This window comes from Cyprinodon tularosa, unplaced genomic scaffold, assembly GCF_016077235.1.
Source record: "Cyprinodon tularosa strain WSP-4 unplaced genomic scaffold, ASM1607723v1 ctg1354, whole genome shotgun sequence".
Taxonomy (NCBI): Eukaryota; Metazoa; Chordata; class Actinopteri; order Cyprinodontiformes; family Cyprinodontidae; genus Cyprinodon; species Cyprinodon tularosa.
Window position 1 is genome coordinate 18,771 of NW_024038172.1, and position 18,559 is coordinate 37,329.

An 18,559-nucleotide genomic window follows, 5' to 3' on the forward strand; every position below is an offset into this window, starting at 1 on the left:
CCCCCGCCACTCCCTCACCCCCAAACCCCCCCCCCCTAGCCCCCTCCCAACCACCTCCTCCGTGACCTCCCCCTCATACCCCAATATTTTCCCACCCCCATCCCTCGTCTTCCCCAACGCCCCCCTCCCCTTCAACCCCCCCCAACTCCCCTTTCTCCCCCCTCCGGAAGCCCCCCCCACACCCCCCCCGTCTCCCCAGCTCATCGCCCCCCGTCTAACCCCCCCTTTCCCCCCCCCCACAGCCCACCCCTCGCCCCCCCCCCGCCCACCCCCCCCCCCGACCCACTCCGACCCTGCCCCCGCCCCCCCCCCCCCCCCCCCAGGCCCATGCCCCGCCCGCCCCAGCCCCCCCCCCACCGCGCCCACCCCCCACCCTGCACTCCGCTCTCTGCCACTCGGTTTCCCCGCACCCGTAGACCCCTGCCCCCCTCCCCGCTCGCGACCTACGGCCTGACCCCCCCGGCCGCCCCCACTTCACCCCGCCCCCTTCCCCGGTAACCTTCACCTCGCGCCCCCCACCGCCCCCCCACACGCTTGTACATCCGCCCGCTCTCCAGCCAACCACTAGCCTCCCCTTCACCCACCCCCCCCTTTTCACTGTACCCCCCTTGCACCCCCCCCCCCCCCAGTCACCCACCCCAGCCACGCCCCACCCCCTCCCGCCACTCCCGTCCCCTCCAGCCATTCCCCCATCCACTGACCCCTGCCCCCGCTCGCACCTCCGCCCTACGCCCCCTTCCGCCCCCGCGCCTCTCTACCCCCGACCTGCCCCCCCCCCCCCCCCCCCCCCCTTTGCCCCCCCCTCCCTATCCCCCCCCCCCCCAACCACCCCCGCTCCCCCTCCCCACCCCATGACCACTCCACCCAGCCACGGCACCCCGCCCTCCCCCCTCACCAGTCCCCCCTCCACCCTCCCTACCCCCCACAACACCAGATCCCCCCCCCTCCAAACCCCCCACCTCCCGCGCCCCACCCCTCCGCCTCCCATACCCCCGTCCCCCACACTCCCCGCCCCCCCTCACTGCCCCCTCGCCACCCCAACCCGCCCCCACCCCCCCCCCCCCCGACCGTCACACCCTACCCTCCCCACCTAACCCCAACGGAGGCCAGCCCCCCCCCCCCCCACCCCCCCCCAGACCGACCACCCCGGCTCGCAACCGTCGCCCCAACCCTCCTCCCCTCCCCACACCCGCCTGCCCCCAGACCCTGATCACTGCCGGCCCCGACCCGCCATCGCCCGATCCCCCCCCCACTCCCGCCCCCCTCGCCAGTCCACCGCGAGCCCGCCCGCCCTCCCCTCGCCGTTGGCCCGTGTACCACATACTAGCCGACCCCCCCCCCGCACCCCCCTTTGCCCGCGTCGGCCCTCGCTCCCAGACCCCCCTGGCCCCCCGCATGACCCCGCCCGCTCCCCTCTCGAGACCTCCGCTGCGACGCGCCACCCCACTACGCTACCTCCCTCTACCCCCTCCTCGCAGCCCCCCCGTCTCCGCGCCATTCGCAGGCACACCCCGTCGTTAGGCCATTCGCCCCCACGCCGCCCCGTCCCCCCACAGGCCGCCCTCTTGGCTACCTAACCTCCCCCCCCCGAACCCCTCCGGCCACACCCCCCCCGTCCCGCCCAACCCCCCCCCCCCGCCCCCCCACCGCGCGCCTCGTACTCCTCCCCATGAATCCCCTCCACCCCCCCCGCACTCCACGGCCGCGCAGGGGCCGCCCCCACCCGTCGTACTCGGCCCGGACGCTAGTCGAAGCCCCACCCCCTCCTCCCACTGCCCTCCTCCCCCCCCGCCCCTTGCCCCCCCGCCCTAGCCAAGCCGGTCCGCCGCCCGTCCTTGCTCTCGGTGCACCCCCCCCCCGGAGTCCCTCCCGCCCACCGATACGCCGCCCCCTCGACCGTTCCTAGCCCGCGACCACCATCCCCCCCACGTGCGTGCCGTCTCGCCCGAACGGCCTCGCCCCCGCACCTCCTTGGCGCCCCCCCTCCACTCCCCCCTCCGCCGCGCCCCCGTCGCGCCACCTAGCGGCCCCCCTCCACAGTCACCCCGCGCCCCCCCCACTCCCCGCGACGCTAGGCCCCCCTCCCGCCCACCCCGGCCCCACCCGCGGCCAGCCCCCTCTTGCCCCGCCGCCAACCGCAAGCACGGGCCGACCGTGCGCCCCACCGTGCCACTGGCCCACCCCCCCGGCGGCCAGCCCCCCGTCCCCGTCTCCCCCCCTGCCGCCACGCCGCCGCCTAGTGCCGGCCGCCTCCACCATCGCCACCCCGTCACCGTCCCCCCGCGGCGCCCCCCCGTCCACACCCCCCCTCCCCGGTACGCGGAAGGCCCCGTCCGGGCCCCCCGCCGGCAACTGCGTCCGCCCCGACCCGCCCCGGCACCGGCCCTTGCTCCCCGGCTCCCAAGACGGGATGCGTCCGACACCTGCCTACTGCCCCCCCCTACGCCGACCCCGCCCGTATCTTCGGGCCCTACTGGGGAGGGGGGGGGAGGTGGGGGTCCCCCTCCCGCGAGTGCGCCTCCCCCAGCCCTCCACCCCCCCCCGCCAGGTCCCCGGGACCCGACGCCGATCGGTCCCCCACGGCACCGGGTACCAGGCCGCCATAGGTCTGCTCCCCTCCCCGCCGAGCCCCACGGCCGCGGGGCCCAACCGCCCCCCCCGCATGTTCCGCCCACCAACTGTCGCGTGATCCCCCCGGGCGCGGCGCGCCCTACCCCTCTGCCAGGGGCCGCCAGGCGGTCCCGCGACTACGCCCTCCCCCCCCCCGGCAAGTGGCCGGGAAGGCCGCCCCACGCTGCCACCCCCCCCCCCCACTCCCCCTGGCACCCCGCTGCTCGCGGGCGTGGCCCTGAGCGCCGCTCCTCCCCCCTCGTCCCCACCGGCGCTCCGTCCCGCCGCACCCCGGCGGGGCGTGCCAGCACCCCCCCCCCCCGCCCCCGCCCACGCCCCCTTCCCGCCCCCCGCCCCCGGTCACTAGCCTGGGAGGGCCCCACTGGTCATCCCCCCCGCCGAGGAGATCCCAGAGCCCTCCCCCAAAGCCGCTCTTCTCGACCTCCCCCCCCGCGAGGCGGCCCCCCCATCCTTTGGTGGGCGGCCACCACCCCCCGCGCCCCGAGCCGCGGTCACCTACCACCCCCCCCCCCCCCCGCGCCTCCTGCGCACACGCGCACCCCCCCAGCCCCATTCCTCGCCCACCGTCCGTCCCCATCTGCCCCTCGCCTGCCGCCCCGCCGGAGCCAGCCCCCGAGGCCCCGGTAGTCGCCCCCTCCGCCCACTCCGGCGTTCTGTTTCGCGTGCCCACCGGGCGGGCGGCCCGCGCGGCAACGCATCTGCCCCCCCGTGATCCCCAGGGCACGCGCCGGCCACGCGGGCAACCCCCCCTCGACCGGCGCCCGCCGACCGCCGCGCCCGACGAGTCGCTCCACCGCCCCAGCAGCGGAGCTGGCCCCGCTCGCGCCCTGGCGCCCCGTCGGGACGGCCCCGCCATGGGGCCCGCACGCCCCCCACACCGGCCCCCGGGGGTGTGGGGCACCCCCCTCGACCCCCGTTGCGCTCCCTTCCGCCCCCTGCCGCCGCCGCAGGTGCCCGTTCAACGCGGGCGCCCTCCGCCCCCGCAACGCCCCCGCCGGTGACAAGTCCTCGCCCCTAGCGGCGTGCGCCCCACGGAGCGCCGCCCGGCCCTATCCGCACCCCCGGCAACACCCCGTCTTCGCCCGGACGGCGCCCGCCCTCGCCTCCCGCCGGGCCCCCCGCGGGCAGCCGCGCCCGCTCGGTGCCCCCGAGCCCGCACACCAGTCGCGGCGTCACCGCCCCCGGGCGGGGCTCCCCTCCCCCCCTCCCGCCGCTGCCCTGCCCCCGCACTAGGTCGCCCGCCCGCCACCGTCCCGCCCCTCGCCCCGTGCGCGCCCGCCCGCCCCCCTGGGGGGGGCGCTTCTCCGCGCTCGCTCCAGCGACTGGTATCTCCCGACCACTGCACCCCCCCCGGAGCGCGGTTCCAGGCCTCACCAGCCGTGTTGCCGGCCCCTCCCCGTGGCGCCCCCCCCCCCGCCCGGGCCCCGGCCGAACCCGCCGGCTCGACCTCCCGGACCAGGCCCGAGCCTGCCCCCCGCCCGCCCCCGCCGCCCCGCTCCCTGCCCCCGCCAACCACGGCCCCCTGTCTATCTGCGCCCCCGCGCCCCACCCGACGCCGCCATCAGACCGCCGGGTCCCTGACGCGCCTCGCCCCCCCCCCCCGCGCCCGCCAACCGCCCCCGAGCCTCCCGCCCGCCCACGTCCGGCCGGCGCCCCACGGCCCCTCTCCGCCGCCTCGTGTCCCCGTACCGCCCCACCCGCCCCCCGCTCCCCAGCCCCCGCCCTCGAGACCGCCCTCAAGCGGTCCCGGCCCCCGCGCAAGCCGGCCCCTCGCCCTCCCCCTGCCCCTTCCCCTCCGTCCCGCCTAACGCCGAATCCCTCCCCCCTCGGTCACGACCCCCCCTCAACCACCCCCCTGACGCCACGCTCACCGGTCCCGCGCCTGCGTCTGTCCCCCCTCCCGGGCGCCTCGCCTCCCGCGGCATGGCTCCTCCCGGCGGCGCGGCGGGCCCGGCACCGCGCCCGAGCACCACGCCCCACGTCCCCCCCCGAGGCCCCGACGCCCGCCCGTTCGCCAGCTGCGCGCCTCCCCCAGTGCCCCTCTCCCCCCCCTCGTGGCCCACTCCTGCGCCCCGGGTCCCCCCCCGCCACCCAGACCTCCACCATCCCCCGGGCACCCCGCTCGACCCCCCCACGCACCCTGCCTACCCTGCCCCGCGGGGGCCCTCCACCCCCACTGCACTATCCGCGCACCCGCCCACCGCGCCGGCCCCTCCCCCCCGCCCGGATGTTGCGGACCCACCGGCCCCCCCCCCCCCCCGACTGTCCCTCCCGTCGGCGCCCTCCTCCGCCTGCGGCTCTGCACCATGCTGCGTCCCGAGGGTTACCACACCCCCCGCCCCCGCCCCCCCCAACCCCCTCCCCCCGCACCCGCGGCCGCCTCTCTCGGGCCGCCCCGTAGCTCCGGCGCTCCCCCCGGCCCCGGCCCCCCCCCCCCCGTCGTCCTCCCGCGCTGATATCCGCCCCCCCCCGCGTCCCCCGCGTGGTACCCCTTCCCTCGGCCCCGCCGCGCCTACAGCGCCTGGGGGGCGAGGCGACCCAGTCCAGCTGCCCAACCCAGCGCCCATCCTCGCCACGCTCTCCCGCCCCCCCCCTTCCCGCGCCACCGATCCACTCCCGTCCCCAACCACCCCCCCTGGTGGCCCGCCCCCCTCCCCTCCCCTCCCCCGCACTCACGCATCGCCCGCCCCCTGCCCTCCCTCCCTCCCACCCCGTCCACACCCGCCACGCCCCGCGTTCAATCCAGCGTCCCCCCGACAGCGTGTCTTCCGGCAACCCGCGCCCCGCACGCCATCCCCCCCCCCTGCACCTCCCCAGCCACCTGACGCCGACACACCCCGGCCCCTGGGGACCCAAGACCCCACCGCCTCCACAGAGCTCGCGTCTGTCCGGCCACTGCAACGCCCCACGATTCCACTCCACCACCCCTCCGGCACTCCCGGCCCCCCACGCCCCTCCCCGCGACCGCCCATAGATCCCGCAGGCGCTCCCCGCCGTCATCCTGACGCCCTCCGATCCGTCCCCCCCCGCGCACCCCGGCTGCTCCCTATCGGGGACCCCCTCCCCGGCTTCCCGGCCCCCCGGCTCCCTCCCCCGCCAGCGACCACCGCGACCCCCCCCCCCCACACTATCCGACCCCCCACCGTCCACCGACGCCCCCCCGTCACCCGCCGCCCGCTCGTTTCCTCCCCGCCTGTCCGCTGCCCCGCCCAACAGGGTAGCACGCCGCCCCCGACCCCCCCCACCGCCCCTCCGCCTACTCCCGCCGCGCCGCCGCGCCCGCGATTCCGCCCCCCCCCTCCCTCGCCGAGGCCCCTCATGGGGGGAGGTCGTTGCCCCCGCTGTGCCCCCCCCCCCCCCCTTCCACCGGCGCCCACGCCCCCCGCCCGCCGGGCGGCGACCCCCACTCCCGCCCTCGCGCATCGCGTCCCGGCCTTGTGCCGCGGCCACCCACCCCCCCCACCCCGCCCCCACCACCGGGCACCCAACCGCGGCCCATCTGCCGGGATCGCCACCTTGCCCCGGTCGACCCGACCGTCTAGGGTCCGCCCCCCCCCCGCCGGGCCCCCCCCGACTTACCCGCCTGGCGCCCACGGCCGCTCTCGGGGCCTCCCCCCCCGGCCAAGGTCCCCTTGACACCGCCCACCGGTCGCCCGCACGCACGACCCATTGCGCCGCAACGGTGTGGCGGCCCGCACGCCTGCCGCCGTGCGCCGTCCACCCGGGACCACGTAACCCCCCCCCTCCGGCCCGGGTCCGACCCCCACCCCACCGCTCGGGACCCGCCCCCCCAGGCCACGAGAGCCCCCCCCACCAGCTCCTTTCCTCCCACACGGACAGCTCCTCCCGCGCGGATGACCCGCGCCCCCCCCTGACGGTCTCCGGCCCCTTGCAACCCGCGAGCGCCCACCGTCGGTCGAGTAGGCCCCCGCCGCCCCCCGCCCATCCCCCCGGGCCCCCGCCCGCGCTATCCGACCCGCCTACGCTCCCCGCTTCAGCCCGAGCCTCCCTCGCTGCCCATCGCGTTCAACGACCTGCACCGAACCCCACCCTCAGAATCCCCAGGCCGGCGGCGCCGCCGCTCCTGCCTTGCACCACCTCCCGCCCCGCACCCCGGGCCCGCGGCCGCCCCCGCGTGTCTTTCTCCCCTCCCCCGCGCTCTTGGGTCCCGCGACCCCCCTGGACGCCCGCTACCCGCCCCGGGGCCCCACCCGGCACCCGGCCGCGCCTCGTCCCATGCCGCCCGTCCTAACCAACCTGCGCCTCCCAGCGCGCCGCGCGTCGAGACTGGCCCCGCCCGGCGCTCCCTACCCGGGCCCGTCCCCCTGCCGGCCCTGGCGGACGGGCCGCCCCGGGTCGAGCCGCGCCCGCCCCGGCACAACCTCGGGTTCCCTGCCTGCCCGCCCCCCCCTCCCATGCTGCACGGTAGATGGGGCATCCGCTGTCGTCGCCCGTCGCTCCCCCCCCCGCCCGCCACTCGAGCCCGTGGCACACGGGCCGACACGACCCCGTCGGGCACCCCGCGCACCGCCAGCGCCCACGGAGACGAAGGAGGGTCCGCGCCACTGCCCGGCGTCGGCCCGGCCGCTCCACCCCATTCCAATCTACGGGTGTGGGGCCGCCGCGCACCCCCCGACCCCCCTTGCACCTGGCTGATCCGCCCCTTCGGCGCAGCCTCTCGCCCCACGCCGGCCCGCCCCCCCCCCAATTAGCGCCCCCGCACCCCCCGGCCCACCAATGTCTCATGGACCTAGGCCCGCATGCACACGCGCGTGCCGCCCGGCTCCCCCCGCCCCAGTCCCCGAGCCCGCCCCCGTCCTAGTGACCGCATGGTGGCCTCAGGAGCGACCACCCGCGCGCTCTCGCTCGCTGCCCCTCTACCGCCTCCCCCAGCCTCCTCGCCCCCGTCCACCACGCCGTGCGGCCGCGACGAACCCCCGGCCCCTCGCCCCCAGGCCATTCCCCATGCCGGAGACCGCACGCACCCCCCCCGCTACTCGGGCTTCGCCCCCGCCCACCGCCGGATCCTCATCCCTAAGCCAACACCAGGCGGGGCCGGTCCTCTCAGCTCGCCTCCCCCCGGCCAGCGCGGCGCTGCCCTTCCCCCATGGCGGCGCCAGAGCCCCGCCTCCTGCAGTGCACCCCCCAATCCGTCCGCGCCCTCGACGTGCACCCCCGCGACCCCGAACATTACCCGGACCCCGCGGAGGACCGGGCGCCCCCGCCCGGCCACCCCCAGGCCCCGCCCCCGCTCCGCGTGGTTGATGCGCCGGGGCCCAACGGGGGCCCGCCGGCCGCCTGCTAGTCCCCCCCGCGGCGCCCCGAGCCGGCACGACCTGCCAGCCCCACTCTACCACCGCCCATCGCTCCAGCGCCCCGGTGGCGCGACACAGCGCACCCACCCATCTCTCTCCGGACCCTCTGCCCCGCCCCCGTGGCCCCCATCCCCCGCCGCTCCCCGCCCCCCCAAGCGCCGGCCAGGCCGCGCCGCCACCCGAGGGGCCGCCCTGCCGCTCCCCCCCCCCGCTGCGCCCGCTCGGTCCCCCAGACTGTCCCCGCGCACGCCCATCCCGGGCGGCCCCCCCACACCCTGGAGCCCCGTCCAGCCCCCTCAGGGCAGTCGCTTGCCCGCGCCCACCGGCCTGCCCTCGACAATCGCAGCTCCACCGCTGAGGGCGCAAACACCCCCGCGCGCACCGAGCCGACTCCACCCGCCGTCCACACGCGCCACCCCTCCCCCACCCCCGCCCTTTGATCCCCCCCATCCGAGACTCCCCCCCCGCGCGCCTTGCCGGCCGACCCCCCCCACACCGTCTCCCGGGCCGCGGAACCCGCGCCTTGCCGCTCCTGCATCGGCTGCCCTCCCCCACGCTAGCCGGAGCCTGATCACCCTCCGCCGCGCACACACGGGCCCGCTCGCGGGAGGGTTGGGCGACCCCCCCCCCCCCCACTCCGCCGACCGACCGCAGCCTGCGTGCCCACCGTCCGCCGTGCGCCAGGCCGAGCCAAACCTCGCCCCCCCCCCCTCGACCCCCACCGCGGCGGTGATGCCCCGGGGCGGCCCCTGGCCTCGAGGCCGCCGCCTCCTCCATGCGCTCCCCCCCGGTATGCCCCCCCTGACAGTGTGAGAACTCCACGCGGGCCGGTGCCCATCCGGGCACGGTCCACCCCGGCGCGGACGACCACCGGCCCGGGCGGCGCGACCCCCCACGCCCCCGCCAGCAGGTGACCCCCATCTCCAGCGCCGTCCGGGCCCCGCCACGGACCGGTTCGGTGGGGCACCACCCCCGTCGCCGCCCACCGCTCGGCCCCCTGGCCTGTGCCCCCCCGCGCCGGCCGCCGCGGCGGACGCCGGCCCCCACACCCCCCTCACCTTCCCAGGGTGCACCGCGCCCCCTGTCCCGTCCCCGATCCACACTGCTCGCTACCACGTTCCCCTTCCGCCCTAACCTTGCGTGCACACCGCCCCCGCCCTCCACCTCCTCCCCAGCTCTCCCCCGGTGCACATCGACTTCACCCTCTCCCGACTCCGCCCCCCCCCGGCTTGGCCCCGACCTGGCCCACCACCCGATTCCGGCTCCCCCGCGCCCCCCTTGGCTCCTCTCCCCCCTTGCGGGCGCGCGCCCTATCCCGTGCTACCCCCCCGGCCGCTGGATCGGCGCCCCCCCCCCACCCACACCCCTCCTACCCAACAGCGGTGTGCCCCGTCCCTGCCCCACGTCACCCGCGCCCCACCTCCCGGTCGCGGGTTGCCCCCCCCTCCGCCCCACGTCCTTCTGTCCCGCGCCCGGCCTCCTCGGCACCATGGTCGGTACCGCGCCTCCGGTCCAAGTCGCCCCTGCCATGGCGCTGCCCGCCAACCTTCCGGACATAGCGCGCTACCCGGGTGACCCACGGTGCCCGCCGCAGGACTTCCAGTGGCCCCCTTCCGCGCCCCCCCCTGGCGCTCAACGCTCCCGCCCCGCCCGGCCCGCTCCCTAGTGCGTTGGTGGCCTCAGATCTCACCTTTCCCCCCGCGGCCTTCCAACCCCTCAGCCCCTGGCCCCCCCCTCCCTCCCGGCCCCATCCTCCCTTACCCCCATAACCCCCCCTAAACCCGACGTCCCATCCGCCCTGAACCTGAAACCCCCTAAAAACCCCTTCCCAGCCCGCCCTTTCCCTAACCCCCTGAAAACACTTGATCCCTTCCTCCCTTACCCTTGAACCCGCCGAAATCCCGGCCCTGCCGCCCGGTCCCGATACCCCCCTGATAATACGTGAGTCCCATCCTCCCTGACACTGTACCCCGAAAACACCGTGCCCTGCCGCCAGGTACAGATAAACCCGATTAAACGGTGGCCCAGCCGACATGTAACGTTTACCCGACCACGTAATACGACCGGTCCCTTGCACCACCGGAGATAACGTTTAAAACGTTTTTAGGTGGCCCAGCCTACAGGACCCCGAAACCCACGTTATACAGGACCTGCATGCCGGTCCCGTATTACAAACGTAAAACCGTGTAACCTGCCGAAAGGTCCACGATTACACAAGTTATCACAGTACCTGCAGAAATGTACCAAATTTAAAACGTTTTTAGGCGGCCCTGCAGAAAGGTAACGTTTAAAACGTTTTTAGGCGGCCCTGCAGAAAGGTAACGTTTAAAACGTTTTAAAGGACCTGCAGAAAGGTAACGTTTAAAACGTTTTTAGGTGGCCCTGCAGAAAGGTAACGTTTAAAACGTTTTAAAGGACCTGCAGAAAGGTAACGTTTAAAACGTTTTAAAGGACCTGCAGAAAGGTAACGTTTAAAACGTTTTAAAGGACCTGCAGAAAGGTAACGTTTAAAACGTTTTAGAGGCCCTGCAGAAAGGTAACGTTTAAAACGTTTTAAAGGACCTGCAGAAAGGTAACGTTTAAAACGTTTTAAAGGACCTGCAGAAAGGTAACGTTTAAAACGTTTTAAAGGACCTGCAGAAAGGTAACGTTTAAAACGTTTTTAGACGGCCCTGCAGAAAGGTAACGTTTAAAACGTTTTAAAGGACCTGCAGAAAGGTAACGTTTAAAACGTTTTAAAGGACCTGCAGAAAGGTAACGTTTAAAACGTTTTAAAGGACCTGCAGAAAGGTAACGTTTAAAACGTTTTAAAGGCCCTGCAGAAAGGTAACGTTTAAAACGTTTTTAGGTGGCCCTGCAGAAAGGTAACGTTTAAAACGTTTTAAGACGGCCCTGCAGAAAGGTAACGTTTAAAACGTTTTAAAGGACCTGCAGAAAGGTAACGTTTAAAACGTTTTAAAGGACCTGCAGAAAGGTAACGTTTAAAACGTTTTTAGGCGGCCCTGCAGAAAGGTAACGTTTAAAACGTTTTTAGAAGGCCCTGCAGAAAGGTAACGTTTAAAACGTTTTTAGAAGGCCCTGCAGAAAGGTAACGTTTAAAACGTTTTTAGAAGGCCCTGCAGAAAGGTAACGTTTAAAACGTTTTAAAGGACCTGCAGAAAGGTAACGTTTAAAACGTTTTTAGGCGGCCCTGCAGAAAGGTAACGTTTAAAACGTTTTAAAGGACCTGCAGAAAGGTAACGTTTAAAACGTTTTAAAGGACCTGCAGAAAGGTAACGTTTAAAACGTTTTAAAGGACCTGCAGAAAGGTAACGTTTAAAACGTTTTAAAGGACCTGCAGAAAGGTAACGTTTAAAACGTTTTAGAGGACCTGCAGAAAGGTAACGTTTAAAACGTTTTAAAGGACCTGCAGAAAGGTAACGTTTAAAACGTTTTTAGGTGGCCCTGCAGAAAGGTAACGTTTAAAACGTTTTAAAGGACCTGCAGAAAGGTAACGTTTAAAACGTTTTAAAGGACCTGCAGAAAGGTAACGTTTAAAACGTTTTAAAGGACCTGCAGAAAGGTAACGTTTAAAACGTTTTTAGGCGGCCCTGCAGAAAGGTAACGTTTAAAACGTTTTAAAGGACCTGCAGAAAGGTAACGTTTAAAACGTTTTAAAGGACCTGCAGAAAGGTAACGTTTAAAACGTTTTAAAGGACCTGCAGAAAGGTAACGTTTAAAACGTTTTAAAGGACCTGCAGAAAGGTAACGTTTAAAACGTTTTTAGGCGGCCCTGCAGAAAGGTAACGTTTAAAACGTTTTTAGGCGGCCCTGCAGAAAGGTAACGTTTAAAACGTTTTAAAGGACCTGCAGAAAGGTAACGTTTAAAACGTTTTTAGGTGGCCCTGCAGAAAGGTAACGTTTAAAACGTTTTAAAGGACCTGCAGAAAGGTAACGTTTAAAACGTTTTAAAGGACCTGCAGAAAGGTAACGTTTAAAACGTTTTAAAGGACCTGCAGAAAGGTAACGTTTAAAACGTTTTTAGGTGGCCCTGCAGAAAGGTAACGTTTAAAACGTTTTTAGACGGCCCTGCAGAAAGGTAACGTTTAAAACGTTTTAAAGGACCTGCAGAAAGGTAACGTTTAAAACGTTTTTAGGTGGCCCTGCAGAAAGGTAACGTTTAAAACGTTTTAAAGGACCTGCAGAAAGGTAACGTTTAAAACGTTTTAAAGGACCTGCAGAAAGGTAACGTTTAAAACGTTTTAAAGGACCTGCAGAAAGGTAACGTTTAAAACGTTTTTAGGCGGCCCTGCAGAAAGGTAACGTTTAAAACGTTTTAAAGGACCTGCAGAAAGGTAACGTTTAAAACGTTTTTAGGCGGCCCTGCAGAAAGGTAACGTTTAAAACGTTTTAAAGGACCTGCAGAAAGGTAACGTTTAAAACGTTTTTAGGTGGCCCTGCAGAAAGGTAACGTTTAAAACGTTTTAAAGGACCTGCAGAAAGGTAACGTTTAAAACGTTTTAAAGGACCTGCAGAAAGGTAACGTTTAAAACGTTTTAAAGGACCTGCAGAAAGGTAACGTTTAAAACGTTTTTAGGCGGCCCTGCAGAAAGGTAACGTTTAAAACGTTTTAAAGGACCTGCAGAAAGGTAACGTTTAAAACGTTTTAAAGGACCTGCAGAAAGGTAACGTTTAAAACGTTTTTAGGCGGCCCTGCAGAAAGGTAACGTTTAAAACGTTTTAAAGGACCTGCAGAAAGGTAACGTTTAAAACGTTTTAAAGGACCTGCAGAAAGGTAACGTTTAAAACGTTTTAAAGGACCTGCAGAAAGGTAACGTTTAAAACGTTTTTAAGGCCCTGCAGAAAGGTAACGTTTAAAACGTTTTAAAGGACCTGCAGAAAGGTAACGTTTAAAACGTTTTAAAGGACCTGCAGAAAGGTAACGTTTAAAACGTTTTAAAGGACCTGCAGAAAGGTAACGTTTAAAACGTTTTAAAGGACCTGCAGAAAGGTAACGTTTAAAACGTTTTTAGGCGGCCCTGCAGAAAGGTAACGTTTAAAACGTTTTAAAGGACCTGCAGAAAGGTAACGTTTAAAACGTTTTTAGGCGGCCCTGCAGAAAGGTAACGTTTAAAACGTTTTAAAGGACCTGCAGAAAGGTAACGTTTAAAACGTTTTTAGGTGGCCCTGCAGAAAGGTAACGTTTAAAACGTTTTAAAGGACCTGCAGAAAGGTAACGTTTAAAACGTTTTAAAGGACCTGCAGAAAGGTAACGTTTAAAACGTTTTAAAGGACCTGCAGAAAGGTAACGTTTAAAACGTTTTTAAGGACCTGCAGAAAGGTAACGTTTAAAACGTTTTTAGGCGGCCCTGCAGAAAGGTAACGTTTAAAACGTTTTAAAGGACCTGCAGAAAGGTAACGTTTAAAACGTTTTTAGGCGGCCCTGCAGAAAGGTAACGTTTAAAACGTTTTAAAGGACCTGCAGAAAGGTAACGTTTAAAACGTTTTTAGGCGGCCCTGCAGAAAGGTAACGTTTAAAACGTTTTAAAGGACCTGCAGAAAGGTAACGTTTAAAACGTTTTAAAGGCCCTGCAGAAAGGTAACGTTTAAAACGTTTTAAAGGACCTGCAGAAAGGTAACGTTTAAAACGTTTTTAGGCGGCCCTGCAGAAAGGTAACGTTTAAAACGTTTTTAGACGGCCCTGCAGAAAGGTAACGTTTAAAACGTTTTAAAGGACCTGCAGAAAGGTAACGTTTAAAACGTTTTAAAGGACCTGCAGAAAGGTAACGTTTAAAACGTTTTAAAGGACCTGCAGAAAGGTAACGTTTAAAACGTTTTAAAGGCCCTGCAGAAAGGTAACGTTTAAAACGTTTTAAAGGACCTGCAGAAAGGTAACGTTTAAAACGTTTTAAAGGACCTGCAGAAAGGTAACGTTTAAAACGTTTTAAAGGACCTGCAGAAAGGTAACGTTTAAAACGTTTTAAAGGACCTGCAGAAAGGTAACGTTTAAAACGTTTTAAAGGACCTGCAGAAAGGTAACGTTTAAAACGTTTTAAAGGACCTGCAGAAAGGTAACGTTTAAAACGTTTTAAAGGCCCTGCAGAAAGGTAACGTTTAAAACGTTTTAAAGGACCTGCAGAAAGGTAACGTTTAAAACGTTTTAAAGGACCTGCAGAAAGGTAACGTTTAAAACGTTTTAAAGGACCTGCAGAAAGGTAACGTTTAAAACGTTTTAAAGGACCTGCAGAAAGGTAACGTTTAAAACGTTTTAAGACGGCCCTGCAGAAAGGTAACGTTTAAAACGTTTTAAAGGACCTGCAGAAAGGTAACGTTTAAAACGTTTTAAAGGCCCTGCAGAAAGGTAACGTTTAAAACGTTTTAAAGGACCTGCAGAAAGGTAACGTTTAAAACGTTTTAAAGGACCTGCAGAAAGGTAACGTTTAAAACGTTTTAAAGGACCTGCAGAAAGGTAACGTTTAAAACGTTTTAAAGGACCTGCAGAAAGGTAACGTTTAAAACGTTTTTAGGTGGCCCTGCAGAAAGGTAACGTTTAAAACGTTTTAAAGGACCTGCAGAAAGGTAACGTTTAAAACGTTTTTAGGTGGCCCTGCAGAAAGGTAACGTTTAAAACGTTTTAAAGGACCTGCAGAAAGGTAACGTTTAAAACGTTTTAAAGGACCTGCAGAAAGGTAACGTTTAAAACGTTTTTAGGTGGCCCTGCAGAAAGGTAACGTTTAAAACGTTTTAAAGGACCTGCAGAAAGGTAACGTTTAAAACGTTTTTAGACGGCCCTGCAGAAAGGTAACGTTTAAAACGTTTTAAAGGACCTGCAGAAAGGTAACGTTTAAAACGTTTTTAGGCGGCCCTGCAGAAAGGTAACGTTTAAAACGTTTTAAAGGACCTGCAGAAAGGTAACGTTTAAAACGTTTTAAAGGACCTGCAGAAAGGTAACGTTTAAAACGTTTTAAAGGCCCTGCAGAAAGGTAACGTTTAAAACGTTTTAAAGGACCTGCAGAAAGGTAACGTTTAAAACGTTTTTAAGGACCTGCAGAAAGGTAACGTTTAAAACGTTTTAAAGGACCTGCAGAAAGGTAACGTTTAAAACGTTTTTAGGCGGCCCTGCAGAAAGGTAACGTTTAAAACGTTTTAAAGGACCTGCAGAAAGGTAACGTTTAAAACGTTTTAAAGGACCTGCAGAAAGGTAACGTTTAAAACGTTTTAAAGGACCTGCAGAAAGGTAACGTTTAAAACGTTTTAAAGGACCTGCAGAAAGGTAACGTTTAAAACGTTTTTAGGCGGCCCTGCAGAAAGGTAACGTTTAAAACGTTTTAAAGGACCTGCAGAAAGGTAACGTTTAAAACGTTTTTAGGCGGCCCTGCAGAAAGGTAACGTTTAAAACGTTTTAAAGGACCTGCAGAAAGGTAACGTTTAAAACGTTTTAAAGGACCTGCAGAAAGGTAACGTTTAAAACGTTTTAAAGGACCTGCAGAAAGGTAACGTTTAAAACGTTTTTAGGCGGCCCTGCAGAAAGGTAACGTTTAAAACGTTTTAAAGGACCTGCAGAAAGGTAACGTTTAAAACGTTTTAAAGGACCTGCAGAAAGGTAACGTTTAAAACGTTTTTAGACGGCCCTGCAGAAAGGTAACGTTTAAAACGTTTTAAAGGACCTGCAGAAAGGTAACGTTTAAAACGTTTTAAGACGGCCCTGCAGAAAGGTAACGTTTAAAACGTTTTAAAGGACCTGCAGAAAGGTAACGTTTAAAACGTTTTTAGGCGGCCCTGCAGAAAGGTAACGTTTAAAACGTTTTAAAGGACCTGCAGAAAGGTAACGTTTAAAACGTTTTAAAGGACCTGCAGAAAGGTAACGTTTAAAACGTTTTTAGGCGGCCCTGCAGAAAGGTAACGTTTAAAACGTTTTAAAGGACCTGCAGAAAGGTAACGTTTAAAACGTTTTAAAGGCCCTGCAGAAAGGTAACGTTTAAAACGTTTTAAAGGACCTGCAGAAAGGTAACGTTTAAAACGTTTTTAGGCGGCCCTGCAGAAAGGTAACGTTTAAAACGTTTTAAAGGACCTGCAGAAAGGTAACGTTTAAAACGTTTTTAAGGACCTGCAGAAAGGTAACGTTTAAAACGTTTTTAGACGGCCCTGCAGAAAGGTAACGTTTAAAACGTTTTAAAGGACCTGCAGAAAGGTAACGTTTAAAACGTTTTAAAGGACCTGCAGAAAGGTAACGTTTAAAACGTTTTAAAGGACCTGCAGAAAGGTAACGTTTAAAACGTTTTAAAGGACCTGCAGAAAGGTAACGTTTAAAACGTTTTAAAGGACCTGCAGAAAGGTAACGTTTAAAACGTTTTAAAGGCCCTGCAGAAAGGTAACGTTTAAAACGTTTTAAAGGACCTGCAGAAAGGTAACGTTTAAAACGTTTTAAGACGGCCCTGCAGAAAGGTAACGTTTAAAACGTTTTAAAGGACCTGCAGAAAGGTAACGTTTAAAACGTTTTAAAGGACCTGCAGAAAGGTAACGTTTAAAACGTTTTAAAGGACCTGCAGAAAGGTAACGTTTAAAACGTTTTAAAGGACCTGCAGAAAGGTAACGTTTAAAACGTTTTAAAGGACCTGCAGAAAGGTAACGTTTAAAACGTTTTTAGGTGGCCCTGCAGAAAGGTAACGTTTAAAACGTTTTAAAGGACCTGCAGAAAGGTAACGTTTAAAACGTTTTTAGGTGGCCCTGCAGAAAGGTAACGTTTAAAACGTTTTAAAGGACCTGCAGAAAGGTAACATGTTTAAAAACATTAATTTAATAGGACCCTGCAGCAGAAGGTAGTTTAAAAAAATTTTAAGCGCCTGCAGAAAGGTAATTTTAAAACGTTTTAAGAAACGCCCTGCAGAAAGGTAACTTTAAAAAAGTTTTAAAAGACGCGCAAAAGGTAACGTTTAATAAACGTTTTAGGCCCTGCAGAAAGGTAATCAGTTTTAAACGTTTTTACAAGGCCTGAGAAGGTTAACGATAAAACGTTAAGAGGCCTGCAGAAGGTAACGATTAAAACGTTTTTAAAGGCCTGCAGAAAAGGTAACGTTAAAACGTTTTTTTTAAGACGTGCAGAAAGGTAACGTTAAAACTGTTTTATAGCGCTGCAGAAAGGTAAATTTAACGGTTTTAAAGGCCTGCAGGGTTATATCTATTGTAAAAAGTAATTTTTATGGGATCACTGCAGGAGAGTGTTTTAACGTTCTAACAACGTTTTAAAGGGACCGCCCTCAGGAAAGGTCGATTTAAAACGGTTTTAAAGTACTCAGAAATAAAGTTTAAATTTTAACCGGACCGCAAAAGGTAACGTTTAAAAAAGTTTAAAGGACCTGCAGGGAAGGGAATTTTAAAACTTTTTAAAGGGCCCTTTCAGAAGAATGTTTAAACGTTTTTTAAAAGGTGCAAAAGGTAATTTAAAAGTTTTAAAGGGGTGAGAGGTAACCCTTTTTTTAAAATTTTTGAACCCAAAAGGTAACTTTTAAAAATTTTAAAGGACCTGCAGGAAGGAACTTTTTAAATTTTTAAAGGACTGCAAAAGGTTTCGTTTTTAAAAAATTTTTGGCCCCAAAAGGGGCGTTTAAAACTTTTTAGGGTTTGCAGAAAGGAGTTTAAAACTTTTAAAGGGGTGCAGAAAAGGAAACTTTTAAAAATTTTTAGGGGACCCCCAAAATAACGTTTAAAAACTTTTAAAAAAATCAAAAGGAATTTTTAAACTTTTTTGGGGCTTGGAAAATAAAATTTAAACTTTTTAGGGGCCTCAGAAATAACGTTTTTAAATTTTAAAATAAAAAGAACAAAAAAAAAACCGGAAAAGGAAAGTTTAAAACGTTTTTAAAACCCCGCAAAAGGGTAACGTTTAAAAAATTTTTTACGGCCTGCAAAAAAACGTTTAAACCCTTTTAAGGTTCAGAAAGGTAAATTTTTTTTTAAAAACGTTTTTAAAGGAATTTTTAGAAAGGTAAAATTTAAAAATTTTTAGAGGCCCTCAGAAAGGGGGAAAAGTTTAAAAACGGGTTTTTACCCCCCCTTGTTGACATATCGTTAAATTTAAAAATTTGTTTTTTTCCAGTCCAGCGGCGGGATGTGGCTCCCAGGTCAACAGGCCTTTCTTTTGGTACATATTGCTTTGCATACCCATACCAAGGTGCTATAACTGAGAAAAATACTTGTGTACGGGTCAGGGTCATACTTGGAATCAGGCAGAAACATAAATGCTCACAGTGTGCTGCAAACACCAGGACGTCTTCCTCACCGCGGATCATTTCCGCTCACCCCTTAGCACTGCCCACTCAAAGTCTGAGCAGTGGGATAACTTTTCCAGGTGATGTGTTGCAAGGCAGAAAAACGGAGCTGATAAAATATATCTGTTAAGCTTGGTTTGCAGAGGCTAAATCTCAGTCTGTTGACTATTTTATTGGAATGGCTATTTTTCCTAAAATGCTTTGTTTAAATGCCCTTTAAATTAATTCATTAATTAGGAATTAATAGACCACTCACATGCACAGTGTAGTTTTTGAAGAGCTTGAAATAAAATTTAAGTTGATCATAAATTATATTTTTATTTCTCATACAGCCATAAATACAACGTTTTTTTAAATTATTCAATA

The 18,559-nt window shown here is 59.6% G+C and overlaps 2 protein-coding genes across 2 annotated transcripts; both read left to right on the forward strand.

Annotated features, from left to right (window-relative positions):
* Nucleotides 1-1,669: 1,669 nt before the first annotated feature.
* LOC119778596 (proline-rich protein 36-like) lies at nt 1,670-7,343 on the forward strand. The gene is made up of 7 exons (XM_038277915.1): nt 1,670-1,844; nt 1,907-3,086; nt 3,179-3,581; nt 3,650-5,020; nt 5,150-5,563; nt 5,606-6,508; nt 6,630-7,343. The coding sequence occupies exons 1-7, from the start codon at nt 1,670-1,672 to the stop codon at nt 7,341-7,343; spliced, it is 5,160 nt and encodes a 1,719-aa protein (XP_038133843.1).
* Nucleotides 7,344-7,391: 48 nt separating this feature from the next.
* On the forward strand, nt 7,392-9,612 carry LOC119778597 (basic proline-rich protein-like). The gene is made up of 2 exons (XM_038277916.1): nt 7,392-8,675; nt 8,755-9,612. Exons 1-2 carry the CDS (start codon nt 7,392-7,394, stop codon nt 9,610-9,612), a joined length of 2,142 nt encoding a protein of 713 aa, XP_038133844.1.
* Nucleotides 9,613-18,559: the final 8,947 nt, after the last annotated feature.

What these genes read in the sequence shown, in the direction of transcription:
- LOC119778596 (XM_038277915.1), top strand. Translation starts at nt 1,670, where the DNA reads ATGAATCCCCTCCACCCCCCCCGCACTCCACGGCCGCGCAGGGGCCGC. An exon ending in GGCGGCCCCCCCATCCTTTG is followed by an intron (nt 3,087 to 3,178) that starts GTGGGCGGCCAC and finishes GCACCCCCCCAG; the next exon opens with CCCCATTCCTCGCCCACCGT. An exon ending in ACCCGCGCCCCCCCCTGACG is followed by an intron (nt 6,509 to 6,629) that starts GTCTCCGGCCCC and finishes TCCCCGCTTCAG; the next exon opens with CCCGAGCCTCCCTCGCTGCC.
- LOC119778597 (XM_038277916.1), top strand. Translation starts at nt 7,392, where the DNA reads ATGCACACGCGCGTGCCGCCCGGCTCCCCCCGCCCCAGTCCCCGAGCC. An exon ending in CCTCGACCCCCACCGCGGCG is followed by an intron (nt 8,676 to 8,754) that starts GTGATGCCCCGG and finishes CCCCCCTGACAG; the next exon opens with TGTGAGAACTCCACGCGGGC.